The 19,839-nt window shown below is 41.4% G+C and overlaps 1 protein-coding gene across 30 annotated transcripts in view; it reads left to right on the top strand.

Moving 5' to 3' along the window:
* Positions 1–18,155, top strand: part of FBRSL1 (fibrosin like 1) — a 770,646-nt gene extending 752,491 nt beyond the window's left edge. For 10 of the 30 annotated variants that reach the window (XM_038373064.2, XM_038373057.2, XM_038373058.2 and 7 more), the window contains 5 exons: positions 218–350; positions 4,697–4,780; positions 9,657–9,740; positions 10,824–11,058; positions 15,931–18,155. In XM_038373064.2, coding sequence (XP_038228992.1) covers positions 218–350; positions 4,697–4,780; positions 9,657–9,740; positions 10,824–11,058; positions 15,931–17,164 — 1,770 coding nt within the window. In that variant the 3' untranslated portion in view covers positions 17,165–18,155. The remainder of the gene's footprint in view (positions 1–217; positions 351–4,696; positions 4,781–9,656; positions 9,741–10,823; positions 11,059–15,930) is intronic. The other 20 variants (XM_043497654.1, XM_038373067.2, XM_038373062.2 and 17 more) reach the window with 3 other exon arrangements.
* Positions 18,156–19,839: the final 1,684 nt, after the last annotated feature.

Genomic DNA, 19,839 nt, shown 5'->3' with positions numbered 1-19,839 from the left:
TATTCATGTGAATGAGGCTGGCAGCTGAGAAGCTGTGAAATGAAATGGCCTTATAGATGTTGTCAGACCATGACTACGGTATGTGACCAGAGACACTGCCGTCATACTCACTAACTCTCCCTGGCAGTACTAAGCAGCAGTGAGCCTGAACTCTCTCTTTTCTCCCCATAAAAAGAAAGGAAATGTATAATGAGATTGTTCTTGTATCATTTGACAGCAAATGCAGCTGGATCCCCACAAGCTAGACATAGGCGGTAAACTTGACCTGTTCAGCAGACCTCCTGCCCCTGGAATTTTTCCAGGATTCCATTACCCACAAGACCTTGCCAGGCCTCTGTTTTCCACGACAGGTAAGGAGAGAATCGTCATTTTTGCAGAAATGTCATGCACTCAATGGATTTCATGTGTTTTCCCCTTTTACTATTATGTATGAACAATTAAAGCAGTACAATATGTTAGTCTGCATAATGGTTTGAAAATATTAGAGAATATTGATTGGTAAACTATGCTTTTAGAACAGATCCGTCTGTTCTACTGGGTCTTCCTGTTTCAGTCCAAATGGAACTACATGTTACCCCACAAGGCAAGAGATGATGACAAATTACAGTAAACTCTGATAGGAATTGCTTCTTGAATTTGGGTCTTTCTATCTGGCTTTTAGTTTAGTTTTCCACAGCTGGATTAACATGCTATATGAAGTTGGTCAAAAAATGATTTTGCAAAAAAAAAAATTCAAAATTGTTTCCATTATAGAGGGTTTGAAATGGATCCATTTTCTGTTGTTTTTTTAAAATTGTCCATGCTGTATACTCCCCCAAATTTTTGTTTTTTTGTCTGTTGAAAACGTGGTTTTCTGAGAACAAAAAGTTTCAGTAACAATTGATTTAAAAAAATCACAGAAAACATAAAAATTCAATGTTGACAATTTTTCATTAAAATCTTTTTTTCCCCCATACCAAAATACCATATAATCCACACTGAATTCTTCCCAGTAGCTCTCACTGAAACAGTCTGCAACTCTGACATTCTACTGTGTATGATTATTGTTTTATATTCAGGAAGATTTCCAGCTGCAAAATACTCTCTCTCTTCTCCCCCTACAGTCCTTCTTTCCCCCAACCCACTTCTGACTATTTCCTTATGTTAATACCTAAGTCTGCCCTCAGAGCGAGGCATGCAGTTTCTAGCTGCAGTCAGTGAAAGCTGTGCACTTGGATAGGATGACAGAATATAATTTTAGTTTATATAATTAACTAGTGGGTAATTTACATGGTGTTTTTCTTTCCTTGCCTTACTCTGTTTTTAGGATTACTCCTGGGGAATTCTGTGCCACTGCACAATGCAGAATTTGTGCAGAATTAATGTTCTGTGCAGAATTTCATTTTTCCCTGAAGAATTGGTGCTGCAGAGCTGCTGGCCGCAACTAGGGGCTGCTGGACCCAGTAGAACTGACGGGGGTGGTGGGAGGAGGGACTGGGAGCTGGAGGGTTCGGGGCAGCTGGGGTTCCCATCATGTATTGAAGGAAGGAGGTGGCGTGCAGGAAACTCCATGCAAGCCGAGGACTCAGCATCAGGCTGTTTCTCTCTCTGAATCTCTGGGCTCTCCAGGTACAAGTATCTGGGTTGCCTGGTGCTGCGGGGTAGTTTTCTCCCAAGATATGCCCAGCTGGCACGTGTGACACACTCAGACTGAGGCACCCAACAAAAGCATAACAGAGAAACAGGAACTGGGTTGTCGTAGGGGTGTCTTTAATTCTACTTCTGGAGGAATCTTTTTTGTTGTCTGTATTGTTGCAGACATACTTCTTGACAGGTATTTTGAAATAAATTACCAAAATAATTGAAACTGATGTGATTATATTGTTTTATTTTGACAAATAAAATATGTAGAATTTTGCAGAATTTTAAAATATTGTGAGCAGAATTTTTATTTTTTTGGAACAGAATTCCCCCCCAGAGCATACGGTTGCAATATCACTTGTTTATATTTGTGACCAATTTAATCAAATTCATCCCCAGTGTAACCCCATTAAAATTCATATGATTAAAAGTAGCATGAATATTTTCCCAAATCCTAAAAAGAAAACTAACCCAGCATCAGGTTGAGATTCAAATACCAGCTTTGTTTAAGGCTGCATAACTGGGACCTGTTTGTCTATCTGCAATGATTTGTGGAAGTGAATTACAAAGGGCGAGTGACTGGTGACTTCACCACACATAAGCAATGTGCCCGTCATACAATTTTTATGCTGTATGATGCCACCCTGCATATGTAGGTCTCTGAACAGGTGCCCAGATACTATGGTGATGTCTTTATGTGCATATGTGTATACATACTGATTACTTTAACTATGGGAACTGCTTTTCCTTCCACTATCTTCAAATCAAACCCTGGTTGTTTTTAAAGATGCCCGCATGATCTCTGGTTTTGCCACGGAGGTCTGTATTATAGTACAGTTTGCTGTCGTAAACAGAAATGCAGCAAAAGTGCTGTCCAGTTAGTATCTTTAACATTTCTTTAAAGGAAGCAAGCATGCCTGAGAAATATCTATATCGCTAATGATTTAATAACGACAAGCTTATCTCTTAACAAAAGCAAGAAAAGAAGAGAAGAAGCATGGAATAGATTTGTTTAGAGAAAGCAAATTAATAGAATCCTTTACTTCAACTGGAGATAAATAACCTTAGAGCAACTAGTCTGTGAGTATATTAATCACAACAGCCATCACACCGTAAATCTAGGTAAAGTGTGCTATCAGAGAACAGCAGAGTGAGCAAACATTGCAGCAGTAATATATGGATAAATAAATCTTTTACTCTACAATATCTGAGGCATTCTTTTCACCTGATTGAACAAGTGCGTAGTTGGTGTGAATCATTGGTTCTGCTGCATTGCCTTGTTACTGTGGGAGACATAAGTTATCTTAGGGCCACCTGTCTTCAGGACGGATGTTCAGCTGCCTGGCAGACGTTATATTTAATAACTACTTGACAGCCCACAGTGCTGCTCCTGGCTTTCTCCAGAGGATTTTTTATTATCAGCCCGTGTAGTTGAGTTTGTAAGCCATCTCCTTTGAAGAAATCTACTATCCGTTATACATCTACTGAAATCTTAAAGGATTAGATAGATGACAGTCTCCATCCATCTTGAAGCAGTGGAGCAGTTGGAATGTTTATAGATAACCTCAGGTTTCATTGCTGTGGTCTTTCTTAAGTTTCCTTAATTCATTTTCTGGCTGCTTAGGTTTGCTGTGCCCAAGTTGGTGTGGGACTCGCGTGTCTCTGGGGCTTTAAAGTCTGCTCATGTTCAGGACACATCACTCTGTTTAACACTGATCTTCTGTGCAGCAGTTCCTGCCACAGATAATGAATAGATACATCCATGTCCTTGTTTTGGGAGGTGGAGATCGGCCTTTTTTGTGTAGCAGTTTCTGCTCTGAAGTTTAATTACTACCCATGTGACTCTTTGTAGTGCCACATCCCTGAGGGGCCATGTTGGTACCAGGTGCTGCAGACAGACTCTACTTCTTATTCCAATCTTAATGGAGGTGGGAAAGTTAACTTTTTATTGACTACATTTACAATGCAACTTGAGAAAAGCTAGCAATAAAGCACTGCACCTGAAGGCTGTACGAAGTTCTTGGTTAATTTTGGGTACAGCTAAGACTGGTTTCAAGAAAATGCTGGTTCTGTCATTGCCTGATGGAGTCCCATTAGTTCATAACAAAATGTGGAGATGGGGGAGCTTGTTTTTAGAGATAGACATGTTTTTATTTCCTTTGAGCAAGGCAGGAGGGTATATTTATATTAAACCATTGTCTAAAGAATTTCCCAGCATTTCAGCTGCAATAATGGGAATATTAGTACAGACAGGGCTTCAACTGGTCACCAGCATTTTAAACAGCATGTCATCTAACCCTGCATGGAGCTGGTCTACCCAACCTAGTGTTTTAAATGCTGGCAGCCACCCGGGCCTTTATATAAGCTAGGTTTCCCACCACTGAGACCACCAGTTGAACTGAATTAACCGTTAACCATGATGGGAAATTTTAGGAAAGATTTTCTACCATAGACAAGGCCCCAGAAGCCTTGAATCCCAGCAACTCAGCAAAGTCTGGCGTGATGCTCCCCAGCTGGCAGTGGACAGTGTCACCAAACTTGACAAAAAATGGGCAGGGGGACCTCATGTGATTTAGTGCTAGTCTCAAAATGCAACACACAATGCATTCAGGGAACCTCAAGACAGATACCCGGGATAGGGATGATTGGTATTGTGCTCCCAATGTGCCCATCACAAAGTGCTGCTTCACGTGCATCCATGGCAGCAGCTGTCCCACTTCAGAATGGTCTCGGTCTTGCTCTCTGACCTTGGGTGACCCAGCCCAATTTACATGCCATGAAATAAATGACCATGCTATATGAATCTTCTATAAAAAGGCATCAAGATCAGAGCTTTTCAGAGAATTAGTACATTTTATGCAAGATCTCTCTTTCACCCTTTGTCTTGCCCTGATTTAGAGAACAGAGAAAGAAATTCTTCGTGTTGCTAGATTTCAGATGCCACCTCTGTGGTGCTTAAGTATGTCCCATGCCTTTGTATCTACCTAATGGACTTGATGGACAGGAGCTTCGGCTTTTCATATTAAACACTTACCCATCACTGGACTAAAAACATATCACTCCCTTGTTGCCACAGGTGCTGCACATCCAGCCACCACCCCTTTTGGACCCTCACCTCATCACGGCAGCTTCCTGCCTACCAGCCATTTGGCAGGTAAGTGTAAGTAAACCCTGCTTTCACATTTATTGTTCTATGTAATTCATTCCATGGATCAGCTGTGTCTGAAATACCGTAGCACTGGGGGGGGTGGGGTTTAACCCCCCAGGAAATAGAAGCTATGTAGGAATCTTCCCCCATCACACCCTTTGTTTTTCCACCTCCAAATTACTTCCTAAGGTCAGCAGCCTTAGTAGATCCCTCCACTGCCAATGGATGGAGAGTCTCAGAAAGATGGAACTCCATGAATGATAAGCCATTGTGGGTGCTCACTTACATCTTAGATGTAAAGGTTTATTCCGTTCTGTACAATTAAATATGTGTGTGGTGGGCTCAAAGAAACAATAAGGATTTGTGCCATTAGATGAATAAATAATTAGAAATTAGGAAGCTTATCAAAAGATGATCAAAAGAAAAAGGATTATTTAGCACTTCCAATCATTGGCAAAGTATATCTCAAACAAAGCATAATTGTAATAATAAAATGTGTTTCTCCCACATCCCTTCCCCCCTATTAAGTTCTTGGCTGGGTTTTTTTTATTAGAGCTGGATGAACAATTATCCAATATATTTTGCTTGCTTTTCTGTTCCCCTAATTGGCTGTAAGCAGACCCTGATTTTCTAAAATTCCTTCATTCTAAATTATACACAAAATTAGTTTTCCTTGTTCAATATAGTGCTCATGAGCAGTTCATTATATCACTCAAAGTTCAAGCTGTGTTTGTTAGTTTTGATAATAAGGATTTTTCTACTCTTGGAGTTATTCAGGAATAAGTGTAAAAAGAAAAGGAGTACTTGTGGCACCTTAGAGACTAACAAATTTATTAGAGCATAAGCTTTCGTGAGCAAGTGAGCTGTAGCTCACGAAAGCTTATGCTCTAATAAATTTGTTAGTCTCTAAGGTGCCACAAGTACTCCTTTTCTTTTTGCGAATACAGACTAACACGGCTGCTACTCTGAAACCAGGAATAAGTGTGTCTTTCTGTTTTTTGCATAATCCACTTCCAAAGTGGATTAAGATAATTTGGAAAAAAAAGACATTTGTATTCCAGAATCAGAGTTATTCAGGAATGGCCATTCCACTTCAAATTCACATCCTACCTTATTCTAACTTCCATGTGTTGTCAAGCCCTTACTCTCATCCAGTCAGTGAACAGAATATGCCCTATGATGACCTGTTCGAATTCAATTTCCAGGGCAAAAACTCCATGGTAACTTGTTTTCTTTGAATTTTTTCCAACACTCAATTAAAATTTACTGTTTATGCAAATGAGCTAATATTCAGTATAAGAGTAGGGTGCAAACACAGAGTCAATTAGTGTAAAAATTCTAATTGATGTATTTGTGGAAAACTTTGTAGTGTTCACCCAGCTCTTGTCTGTTGTTTAAGATGTTTTAGGTCTGGTCAAAATTTAATGGTAACAGTGTAGTGAGGGAACTTAGTGTCCTGGCTTAGCAAGGCCTTACGACTGTGGTCTCTTTGCTCACTAGTGAGTGAGGATAAACTGTTCTCTGAGGCTGACTCTACACCAGCCTTTTTTCCCTAGTTGTAGCGCTAGTACAGACCTTTCTCTAAAAAGAAAAGGAGTACTTGTGGCACCTTAGAGACTAACAAATTTATTAGAGCATAAGCTTTCGTGAGCTACAGCTCACTTCATCGGATGCATTTGGTGGAAAAAACAGAGGAGAGATTTATATACACACACACAGAGAACATGAAACAATGGGTTTATCATACACACTGTAAGGAGAGTGATCACTTAAGATAAGCCATCACCAACAGCGGGGGGGGGGAAGGAGGAAAACCTTTCATGGTGACAAGCAGGTAGGCTAATTCCAGCAGTTAACAAGAATATCAGAGGAACAGTGGGGGGGGGGGGATGGGGTGGGAGGGAGAAATACCATGGGGAAATAGTTTTACTTTGTGTAATGACTCATCCATTCCCAGTCTCTATTCAAGCCTAAGTTAATTGTATCCAGTTTGCAAATTAATTCCAATTCAGCAGTCTCTCGTTGGAGTCTGTTTTTGAAGCTTTTTTGTTGAAGTATAGCCACTCTTAGGTCTGTGATCGAGTGACCAGAGAGATTGAAGTGTTCTCCAACTGGTTTTTGAATGTTATAATTCTTGACGTCTGATTTGTGTCCATTCATTCTTTTACGTAGAGACTGTCCAGTTTGGCCAATGTACATGGCAAAGGGGCATTGCTGGCACATGATGGCATATATCACATTGGTAGATGCGCAGGTGAACGAGCCTCTGATAGTGTGGCTGATGTGATTAGGCCCTATGATGGTATCCCCTGAATAGATATGTGGACAGAGTTGGCACCGGGCTTTGTTGCAAGGATAGGTTCCTGGGTTAGTGGTTCTGTTGTGTGGTGTGTGGTTGCTGGTGAGTATTTGCTTCAGATTGGGGGGCTGTCTGTAAGCAAGGAATGGTCTGTCTCCCAAGATCTGAGAGAGCGATGGCTCGTCCTTCAGGATAGGTTGTAGATCCTTGATGATGCGTTGGAGAGGTTTTAGTTGGGGGCTGAAGGTGATGGCTAGTGGCGTTCTGTTGTTTTCTTTGTTGGGCCTGTCCTGTAGTAGGTGACTTCTGGGTACTCTTCTGGCTCTGTCAATCTGTTTCTTCACTTCAGCAGGTGGGTATTGTAGTTGTAGGAATGCATGATAGAGATCTTGTAGGTGTTTGTCTCTGTCTGAGGGGTTGGAGCAAATGCGGTTATATCGTAGCGCTTGGCTGTAGACAATGGATCGAGTGGTATGATCTGGATGAAAGCTAGAGGCATGTAGTTAGGAATAGCGGTCAGTAGGTTTCCGATATAGGGCCTAATCACATCAGCCACACTATCAGAGGCTCGTTCACCTGCGCATCTACCAATGTGATATATGCCATCATGTGCCAGCAATGCCCCTCTGCCATGTACATTGGCCAAACTGGACAGTCTCTACGTAAAAGAATGAATGGACACAAATCAGACATCAAGAATTATAACATTCAAAAACCAGTTGGAGAACACTTCAATCTCTCTGGTCACTCGATCACAGACCTAAGAGTGGCTATACTTCAACAAAAAAGCTTCAAAAAAACAGACTCCAAGGAGAGACTGCTGAATTGGAATTAATTTGCAAACTGGATACAATTAACTTAGGCTTGAATAGATACTGGGAATGGATGAGTCATTACACAAAGTAAAACTATTTCCCCATGGTATTTCTCCCTCCCACCCCATCCCCCCCCCCCCACTGTTCCTCTGATATTCTTGTTAACTGCTGGAATTAGCCTACCTGCTTGTCACCATGAAAGGTTTTCCTCCTTCCCCCCCCTGCTGTTGGTGATGGCTTATCTTAAGTGATCACTCTCCTTACAGTGTGTATGATAAACCCATTGTTTCATGTTCTCTGTGTGTGTGTATATAAATCTCTCCTCTGTTTTTTCCACCAAATGCATCCGATGAAGTGAGCTGTAGCTCACGAAAGCTTATGCTCTAATAAATTTGTTAGTCTCTAAGGTGCCACAAGTACTCCTTTTCTTTTTGCGAATACAGACTAACACGGCTGCTACTCTGAGACCTTTCTCTGGCATTTTAGCCAACTGCTCATCTAACTGGACTCAAAGCAGGTCTAAAAAACCAGGTGGCTGACAGACAATAGCCCCAGTCTACACTAGCGCTCCCAGTGTCACTGCGGCTAGTGGCTCTGTACAAGGAATTTTACTGCTAAAGGCCCAGGTGTATAGTTGCTATAGGGATGGATGTCTGTAGTGATTCACTTAGGATTATGCAAAAAGAAAAGGAGTACTTGTGGCACCTTAGAGACTAACAAATTTATTAGAGCATAAGCTTTCGTGAGCTACAGCTCACTTCATCGGATGCATTTGGTGGAAAAACAAAAAAACAAAAAACCTTTTTTTTTTTTTCCACCAAATGCATCCGATGAAGTGAGCTGTAGCTCACGAAAGCTTATGCTCTAATAAATTTTAGTCTCTAAGTTGCCACAAGTACTCCTTTTCTTTTTGCGAATACAAACTAACACGGCTGCTACTCTGAAATTTAGGATTATGTCTGTGAAAAGGTTACACAGCAGACAATACAGAGATGAATACAAAAGCAGTAGTGAAACAAGATGACCTCTCAGGCCACTTACAAAGTGCCTGCAGTTCCCGTTTCAAGGCAACTGAAATATAATAATAGTGAGCAAAGAAAGTTCATCTGTATCAAAAAGCATTGTCCTAATAAGCCGTCAGCCCCCTGCTTGCTAGAATGGTTTTGTGTTTAGTTCCTCCACTAACTGTCTAGCTGCCCAAATATCAGCTAGCAGCAGTGTGGTGTTTGTGTCTGGCCTCGCCCTTTCTCAGGTGTAGGGTTACTAATGCAGGAGCCTTTTGTTATCCTATACCAAGGCTTCTGGATTTTGTCAGAGCTTTATTTTAAATTGATGTCTACACTGTAACATGGTGCAGAACCCAGAGTAGGCTCAGAATGGGGCTGGAGAGCAAATCAGTATATCCAAGTCATTTTATGTTCTGAAAAGGTTATTGCAAGGCCCACTCATGCCAGAAGACAGTTTACAGCTCTTCATTGCCACATGTAGCTTAGTAGCTGCCACCCCAATTTCAACTATTAGAACTTAACTTCTAGCTCCCCTCTGACTGGCATACAAAAGTTGACTGCATCTGTTTGTGTAGTAAGCACTGAATCCCTTCTCCATTTTTTAACATGCTGGGAATTTTCTGTGCAAAGAACCTTTCAATAAGGAGGATCAGCTTAAAGTCTGACCTAATCCTACTTGGATTCAGAGCATTCAAAAGGGGAGGGGTGCGTTTCATTCTCCAACATTCTTGGCTAAATGCCTGCTAAATCCCTGTTTGCCTTTCCAGATCCATTTAGCAGGTCAAGCACCTTCAGCGGCCTTGGGAACTTAGGCAGCAATGCCTTTGGAGGATTAGGCAGTCATGCTCTGAGTAAGTACTGGCTGGGTTACTGCAGACAAACATCCCTTCCAAAAAAGCCACATGCTAATATTTACAGCAGCTGGTGGTAGTTTTTAAAAAAGTTATTTCCTAACCTCCATTATCCTATCTGAAAACACTGCACCTAAGATTTCCAGGTCTCTGCGGTGGGAGCTTTTCTGCATGTTGCGTGCATCAGTAGCTGTGCTTCTGCATCTCTTCACCGCTCAAGATTGTTGCCTTGTGTGCTCTTAGAGGTGCCAGAGCCATGAAACTCTGCTGAGCTCTGCTACCCTATGGCGTGTAAAGTGACACCCTTAAACAGCGAAGACTTGCAGTAGAACAGCCATTGATATCTCTCCTAAATCACTATGCAGACGTACCCCCTCCCGCCAACTCCCGTGGTTTTAATTTTAAGTTCCACATATAGAATGATTTTCCTTTAAAAGCACATTACTGGCAGGCGAGGCATGCTTGGCAGACACACGTAGGGGAGCATGCATGTGCATCTCATGCAGAACAGGGGACGAATTCTGGATTGGTTGACAAAAATCAAGTGGCTGATCATGCTAAAAGGAGAGTGTGAACCATGGCCAAGCTCTGTTTAAAAAACAAAAAATACTACACATCACCTATGCTTTCCTTAACAAATAGGGCTCCAAGTCCTCAGTGCAGGCAGCTGATTTTCTGTAACTACCTGCAACCTTTTAGTTTACATCAGTGATGGGAGCTAGTGAGTACTGGTTGTGATGGATCCCATGGTAGTGGGGAGAGAAAGAGAAGCTGGGCGATTCTGAATCATCTCTCATGGCATTAATGGTCTCATTACCTTGCAGGAGTTACTCAGATCTGTAGTTAAAGTTTCCCCCGCAAACAGCCTTAAGAGCTGCTGTGTCTTTCAACAGTTATCAGAAGTGGTCAAAACTTCCTGCTAAGAGCTTTCCCTTACCCCGCATGAGAAGCCTTGAAAGGATAGTTATGGTTATAATTGGCACTTTACAGAATTTATTTGGGATAATTTGATGTGAATTATTTTTCAACTCTTGTTCAAAAGAAAGAAAAAAATCTGTTCCCTTTTGCCCCCCACTATTCTAGCTCACAACAGCATTTTTGCTCACAAAGACGGTCCAAACCTACAGAGCTTTAATAATCCCCACGAGCCATGGAATAGACTCCATCGAACCCCACCTTCCTTCCCGACACCTCCACAGTGGCCTAAACCAGGGGATTCCGAACGAAGCTCCTCAGTAACCAACCACGACAGAGATCGGGAGCGGGAGTCAGAGAAGAGGGATCTTTCACTGAATAAAGATGACAGAGAGAAAGAGAGGTACGTGGGTTTGGGCACATTTTTGTACCCCTTAATCTTCAACTCCCCTCCAGTGGCCTTGATTTCGATATAATTCTCTCTGAAGCCATCAACAGGCCTTCTCCTCCACTCAGCACTTCCATAGGCATATTTTTGGCAAGACCGAAACAAACAGACCGTCTTCGAATGTCGCTCTCTGTGGCAACATGGTGAACAAGTCCATCCTCTCCTGCCACTAGGCCATTTGTCAGGTAGACTCTATTCCTGAAGTGCCTCTCATTAGACAGCTGTAATACACAGGCATGGAGAATGAGAGCTGCTGTGGGCTGCAGTGTTTTCTGTCTTTCAAAACATCTCAGGTAAGCAAAGGTTTGCAAACTGCATTGTGGTACTGTGATCTGATCTTTCTCGCTCCCATATACTGAGCTAAGGGCAATGCCTTAGCCAGGTATCTCAAATAAAACCCAAACAGTTATGCTGAGAAATCACAGTAGATTGGTTTGGCAGGATCCAGAAAAGAAAAAGCCTACATGGGATTCCTCGTTAGCTATTGCCGGTCTAGTGCTAACAAGATGCTAATGCATAAACCAAGAGGTGAACAATAAGTCATTAATTTTAGTTCTATTAAGAACATGTCCAGAGATGAAAATAATCCATGAAACAGGCAGATTTCAAGCTCCTGTGAAAAAATGGCCCCATGAAAAAGAAACTTAAAAAAACTAAACCAGACCAGTATCTCTCTCGTGAGGCTTGCAAGGGAAATTGTCAATTGTAGAATCAAGAGAACCTACTATCTTTCACTTCATTGTGAATGAAATGCTTATGAAAGATGCTAGAGTGACCGATCTGCAGACCAATACACTCCATTTACCCACAGAACAGGTACCTTATAGCCTGGAAGGTTCTCCACACCCTCCTCTGTGCTTCCTTCCCAGACTTGAAGCGACCAGGGTGTGGAGCTCAGACTCCATGGCCCATTCGGATCCTGTTAGCAGTCTCACCAGAGAGCCAAGCTCAAAAAATGAGGTGGTAGTTTTGTGAGATTGATGCTTGTAAAGAATGTCAGCTAGCACTGCCCACTAACGTTTGCACATGCTAGTCTGGATACTTCACAAATGTTTGTCCCATCGTACTAACAGGGTAAATGCAAATGTCTGTGGAGCGTGTGCAAAAATATTAGGGAACTCGTGTTGATGGGCAATCCATTAATTTGAGTTTAAAAACAGCTCTAGTGTAGGTTTTAAGTGTTGATTGGAATATTTCACCTGTGCTCCATGTAGTGCTTTGTTTTCTAAGAGTATGATTTTGACCTAACACGCCCTTCGTATCTTAGGCCTGGTTAGCTGAGCAGCTAACTCTGTATGTGTGTTTTACCTTGGCAGTTGATAGTAACCAACTATTCCTAGATTTGTATGCCTGATACCAGCACATTCTACAGAAGGCCCTCCACTCTGGAAATTGCTTTTCCACCTTCACTTGCTCCACACACAGTCAGACCTTCAGGGCAAACTGCAAGGCTTTTCTGTTTACTTGGAACATTTTTTGAGCTGGGAGGGTATTGCTGGTACTTCAGATGACAGCTCTTTGTCATTACCACCCTGGATGGGATTTGACCTGGTGAGTTTGGAGGTGAAAATCTGGCCCAGGGCATTTGTAATGAAGTATTTATGCAGTCCATCTCTCCAGTATTATGTACAGAGGCAAGGTTAAATTCTGACCTCTCTTACTCCCATGCACTAAAGTCAGGAAGATTGTATAGGAGTAATTGTCCCAGAATCCTAAATAGCATAGAGCTATAGTCCCTGGTAAAGTTTACAGACACACATTTTTGTAAGGGGAAGAACTCCTTTGCATATAAATTTAGAGCTTGTCTGCATGGAAAAAAGAAAAGGAGTACTTGTGGCACCTTAGAGACTAACATTTATTTGAGCATAAGCTTTCGTGAGCTACATCTCACTTCATCGGATGCATACAGTGGGGATATTTATATACACAGAGAACATGAAACAACGGGTGTTACCATACACACTGTAACAAGAGTGATCAGGTAAGGAGAGCAAGCGGGAAAAACCTTTTGTAGTGATAATCAAGGTGGGCCATTTCCAGCAGTTGACAAGAACGTCTGAGGAACGGTGTTGGGGGCGGGGGAATAAACATGAGGAAATAGTTTTACTTTGTGTAATGACCCATCCACTCCCAGTCTTCATTCAAGCCTAAGTTAATTGTATCCAGTTTGCAAATTAATTCCAATTCAGCAGTCTCTCGTTGGAGTCTGTTTTTGAAGCTTTTTTGTTGAAGGATAGCCACTCTTAGGTCTGTAATCGAGTGACTGGAGAGATTGAAGTGTTCTCCGACTGGTTTTTGTATGTTATAATTCTTGACGTCTGATTTGTGTTCATTTATTCTTTTAGGTAGAGACTGTCCAGTTTGGCCAATGTACATGGCAGAGGGGCAATGCTGGCACATGATGGCATATATCACATTGGTAGATGTGCAGGTGAACGAGCCTCTGATAGTGTGGCTGATGTGATTAGCCTCTATGATGGTGTTCCCTGAATAGATATGTGGACACAGTTGGCAATAGGCTTTGTTGCAAGGATAGGTTCCTGGGTTAGTAGTTTTGTTGTGCTAGTGAGTATTTGCTTCAGGTTGGGGGCTGTCTGTAAGCAAGGACTGGCCTGTCTCCCAAGATCTGTGAAAGTGATGGGTCATCCTTCAGGATAGGTTGTAGAGCCTTGATGGTGTGTTGGAGAGGTTTTAGTTGGGGGCTGAAGGTGATGGCTAGTGACGTTCTGTTATTTTCTTAGGCTTGAATAAAGACTGGGAGTGGATGCGTCATTACACAAAGTAAAACTATTTCCCCATGAAAGAAAAGGAGTACTTGTAGCACCTTAGAGACTAACAAATTTATTTGAGCATAAGCTTTCGTGAGCTACAGCTCACTTCATCGAATGCATCCGATGAAGTGAGCTGTAGCTCACGAAAGCTTATGCTCAAATAAATTTGTTAGTCTCTAAGGTGCCACAAGTATTCCTTTTCTTTTTGCGCATACAGACTAATACGGCTGCTACTCTGAAATCTGCATGGGAAGAAATTAAGACAAATTAACTAAAGGTATGAATTTCAAAGTGCATTAGTTAAAGGGCATTAAACCCTTATCTGGACATTCATTTCAAAGTAAAGTGGCATTAGGTCACGTTAGCTTAATTCACTTCATTAAAGCGAACAAGATCACTTTACTTCAGCGTGAGACCATCCAGAAAGGGGTTTAATTTGCTTTAACTTTAAATTGCTTAAACTTTAAAATTAGGCCAACAACTATGTTGGTCAGAGGTATGAAAGAAACACATGATTGACACAGCTAAATCAACCTAATCCCCAGTTCAGAGGCAGCTATGTTGCACAACAGTGTTTGTGTCAATGTAGCTACCATCATTTGGCGAGGCGGTGTCCTATTCCAATAGAAAAGCCCTTTCTGTCAGCGTAGGCTATGTCTACATTATGGGAGTATGCCATAGGGTCCGTAATGTAGGCAGGCTATTAGTAAATCAGCTTAACTGACCTAAAAACATCACCAGATCTGTCTACCACAGCATCTAATACCTTTTGCTGAACCAATACCAAAGGTTTGCCAAAATTCAGTGCCCTGAAAAATAAGCAAATTGAGATAAATACTCACAGCACTCATACTCCAACAGCACCGGCTAGTTTTCACCATGAGAGTCATTCAGCTCATGACAGTAACCCAACAAAAAGCTTGAGCATCATTAAGTTTCTCAGTTGTCTCATACTTTGCGTTTAGCGCACCTTTTATCCAAAGATCACACTTGGATAAAGGGTGAGCACTTTGAAAAGGGTGAGCATTACTTACTCGTCCCCCCTTTTAGGGATAGGAGTAACTGAAGCACAGTGAGGTTAATTGATTTGCCCAAGGTCAAACAACATATCAGTGGCACAACTGGGAATACAACCCCACTCTCATGCTTCCCATTCCACTCAAAACGTTGGATATCATCCCTGCTTGTGTGAGAGGGTGCTCATTTAGTCAGCACCAGTGCATTAAACTGACTGTGCCTCAAAGCAGCCCTTCTTGCAAGGCAGTCTAATCAATCAGTTTCATGTGCATATATCTTCAGTGCTTGGGATTTTTTTCTTAGACAGCTTAAATAACTACTGAAATTGCAGCACTGAGCTCAGTTGAACTGAACTAAAAAGGAGATCTCCCTAGGAAAACAAATGTTACCTCATGTTCAGGCTGCTAAATCCCCAATATAAGAGAGTTTAAGATGGATTTGTTTTATGAAGAATTTAGTGTAAATGTGCCTAGAACTTGAGGCTAAGTTGCCAAAAGATTCAGTGTCTTTGTCTTAGAGGCATGTCACATAGCATCAGTGCAGCCATCGAGGTAACTCAAGCAGATCTTAGAAAATTAATGGCTAGGTAATAAATTATATTTATTGATTGATAGCATAATAATTAATTCCTTGGTTGGCACAGTCTAGAAAAATATTTTTTAAATAATCTACCGACCCTTTTGGCCCTCCACTAGCCTGTCTCTTAAGGAGACTAAAGTTTAAATGGAGATAAGGTCACCTGTGAAAGGTGACTTTGGTGTTCTCATATTCATGACCCATTTTGCAAGTCACCAAACAAATGCACATTTAACATTCTTTGCTCATGAGCAGCCCGTAGCTGGAATAGCCGGCTGCAAGATAGTGCTCAGCATTTAACACTGCTATGCCTGCTGCTAACTAAAGCTGTTAGTCCCTCATTTTCAGAAGGTCTGTGTTGTCTTACAATTTTAATAGTAACATATATTTCTGTTCATCGTTGGCATAGGTGTTTGGTGTAAACGAGCACACACCAACAATAAGGTATTTTCTCTTTAAACAGGGATTTCATGGATAAAAACAGACATTCAAATAGATCCTCACCGGCATCAGCTCCCGTGACCCATCAGATCAGCAACCTCATCCGCAGCAACAGTCAGACCTCCAGCGATCCCATCAGGCAAGTTAGCATTGGTGAAAGGGAAAGGGCCAAAGAACCAGAGAGAGAGCACCCTGACCGACTGAGAGAGCTGCCCATAACAGAACATAAGATAAAAGAGAGCCGTTCCCCCGTGAAGGAAACTCCAAGCCATGATAAGAGACCCTCTGAGGACAACACAAAGCCAGTAATTCAGTCTGTATCTCCCTACAGCAAACCTGCACTAAGCGAGAGCTTGAAACTTAGCAATTTAATGAACAAAGATATAGAGAGAAAGCCAGAGCTTCCAAGTGACCTCCAGAAAATTAAGAATGACATCAAGGTCAAAGAGGAGCGCAAGGAGGACAGTGATGTGCTGGTGGTGGGATCTGAACCTTCACAGCATTCCAGAACAGTGGAACATCCGCCACCACCTTCTTTGCATGGATTACCATTGCCCCATTCTATGGCCGCCACAATGCCTCTCTCCATGAGTAGCGTTCACCAGATGAACAACATGAATGTTCTAGACCGCAGCAGAATGATGACCCCTCTCATGAGCATGAATCCTTTGTCAGGAAGGGAGAGACTGCCACATCCTGGATTTTCTTGGGACCCAGTGAGAGACCCATTGCGAGATGCCTACCGGAGCTTAGATTTGCATCGTCGAATGGACTTCCAGCTCCGGACAGATCCAATCCACAGGTTTCCTACCACCTCTGGATTTTATGACCATGAACGTTCTTACAGAGACAGAGAACCGCACGACTATAACCATGAAAACCTTCTTGAAGCCCGCCGAGAGCAGGAGAGGTTGCGGCAAGTGGAGGAGAGGGAGCGCTTGCACTTACGGGAAGAACTTGAGCGTGCCAGAATGCACCACCTGCACTCATCCCCTATCGAAAGTCATCTGGCACACATGCCATCGTTCATGCCTCACTTAAGCGGGATGCATTATCCCAGACTCAGTCCATCCACTGCCATGCACAATGGAATCTTAAATAGGAACCCACCAACCGCAGCGTTGAGTGCCCCGCCCCCTTTGGTACCAGCAAGCAGTACTAGACCTGCCTCCCCACGCAGGACTACCCCACTCACAAACTCAGAGTCCAGGGACTATTCCCCCTCTAGGAACCCCAAAGAAGTAGAGGCACGATAGTCCCCAACAGGGTGAATTTTAAACTTGGCTGTATATAGAACAACAAAAATCTTTTACAAAATGCACTGCTGTAACCCTTTTTTTTTTTTAAATGTAAAACTTGTAGAACTTAAGCACAGTTCCATAAATAATGGGGTCAGGGGTTTCAAACTTTCCAACAAGAAGGTTGCTAAGAATGGGAATTTAATATATATAGGTATTGATTTTTTTTATTTTATTTTTGTTCCTGTGCTAAAATTAGTAATTAAAAATATCAAGTTTGTACATTTTTTCCCAAATGTGAGAAACATTTTTAATGGATTTGTATTTTTTTTTTAATTTTGTGCTCTTTATTCACTTAAAAAAAGAGAAATTTTGCTTTTAGTTAAATTTGCATTTAAAATGCCTCAGATCCTTAAGAAAATTACCCAGGGTTTCTTAAAGTATTATTTATGGAAATACTGTAGTTTCTTACAGTCCACTGTGAGGTTCCCTAACTGAGGCCAATCGATCACTTATCTTGGTACTTTGGAACCGAAGTTACAGATATATATTAAAATATTATTATTAATAATAATAATGTACAAAACTGTTTGTTTTTTGCCTTATAATATTATGCAGAAATTTAAGAGGAATTTTTTTTGACTTCTTGTTTTAAACAAAACAAACAAAGAAAACAAACTGTAAATATTCTGTTAATATAAATGTACACCAATATTAAATTCTTAACATAGGTAGACTTTATAAAAAAAAAAAAAAGGTTTCTAGAACCACTCTGGTTATTTGTTAACATGGTTACAACTCATTCTTGTCACAGTCAGAAATACACACTCAGAAAGCTAAGTGCAGCATATATACTTCAACTATGCAAGAACTTGGAGGCAGGTCTTAGTGGATGTTGGGGGGAGGAAGATTTTTAAAAAAAAAAAAAACCAAAAAAACAAAACAACTTGCAACTCTGGAGACAGAATGGAAATGGCATGTGAACAGAAAGAAGGATGCTTGTGTTTAACAAAAAAAAAAAAAAAAGAGAGAGAGAGAGAGACTGCATTTTTTTTGTACAAACACAAGGGACAGTTCACCAAGGAGAGAGACACTCCTGGGAGGAGATTATGGTTTCCTACTTTTCAAGATGGCAAAGACAGATGGAACTGGCACAGTACCCATGCGGCAGACCCTTCCTTTGATTTTTTTTTTTCTTTTTTCCTTTTTTTTTTCTTTTTTGTGCGTGTGTGTGTGCGTGCGTGTGTGTGTTGTGGGCAGGCTCGCTGGCAAGCAAGGACAATTTTCCGTGGACCCCTTGTGCTAATTGTGCAGTGTTCTTATTGGAATCTGTATACAAGACAAAGTAGAATTTTAGGAGTGCAAAAAAAAAAAAGTCTAATGGTTGATTTAAAAAAAAGAAATTCTGATGTATTATCTATAGTACATGAAGACCATAAGCAAATGTTTGTTGCAGTGTGGTTCTGCCTTGAACTGGCTTTTTGGAATGATTTTTATTTTTTATTTCAAATTTTACTTTTCATTCATATGTAAATTTTGCCATGTTTTACTTGCTGTACCATTTCCCCCTCCTTTATTTTATTTTTCAGTATCCATGTTTTATATATCCTGGGCTTTTACTCTCTAGTTAATTCAGCCATCTGCTACTATTTTCTTTCCTTGACTCTGTATCTCGTTTCCCTCCCTCCCCCTCCCAACCTCCCCCCTGCACCCCTGTAATTTTAAACATTCAGTTTCCTTGTAGATCAATGAAGATAAATACAACATTGATTTTGGATGAAAAAAGGTAGTTGAGTGTTTGTGTGTCATAGCTAGTCCTCTTGACTTTGAGGCTAATGGTTTATCGACAGATTTGCTGAGCCCTTTAATACCAATAGTGCTTCAGGTGCTTTGATGGCCCAGCCACCGTGTGATGAAGAGGTTGAGAGGTTTGTTTAAAATCCTTCCTTGATTAGCATCCCCTTACCCTAAGAACCTTGCCCATTGGCCAAGGATTTAGCTCTTAGCACTTCAGACACAATATCAAAGGTATCAGAACTTTGACAGCTGCTAGAATAGCTGTGGTATGTGAAACAGCTCAAATTTTACTCTGTGGCAGAGAGTGGCACTTCCTCATACAAAAACCGTAATTACAAGTTATAGATGTCTCTGTAGCACATACAGGTTTATGCCACCTTTTGGGGTTGGGAGGGGGAAAAAATAGAAATGCAGTTGTTTCATGGACACCCTCTGGACAACAGCTTGCTTAAAGAACAATGCTGCTGGCATAGCTCTGGGGAGAATGGGAAGGTTACAGCCCCAAAGCTCAGTTCGCCACATGCGTTTTCATGTATTTCCCCCTTAGGCTGATAGAAGACATCTGCAGGTAGTGGGGGCACTCTGAATTCCCCTTTCTTCCTTCCTATCAATAACTAGCTGATTTAACAGTGGGAAAGGCTGTTTTAACAGCATCTTACAGCTTCTGTTTTTAAGTTTGTGTGTGACTAAATTACCCAGTGTTGGGGGGGGGGGGGGAAGCATGGTCTTTAGGCTGATGTGATAGGAGACCAAAATAAAATAGGCATTAAAAATCAGCACCTGCTACCCCACCAGAAATTGGAGAAACGTATAAACATGGTGGAAGTGAAAAGTGTCTTGGCCTCAGCACAAAGAGCTATTAGTAATCTTGGCTCATGGATAATGTTGGCATTGAT

Source organism: Dermochelys coriacea, chromosome 15 (genome assembly GCF_009764565.3).
Source record: "Dermochelys coriacea isolate rDerCor1 chromosome 15, rDerCor1.pri.v4, whole genome shotgun sequence".
Classification (NCBI taxonomy): domain Eukaryota; kingdom Metazoa; phylum Chordata; order Testudines; family Dermochelyidae; genus Dermochelys; species Dermochelys coriacea.
This window is presented reverse-complemented; position numbering and strand designations above follow the sequence as displayed.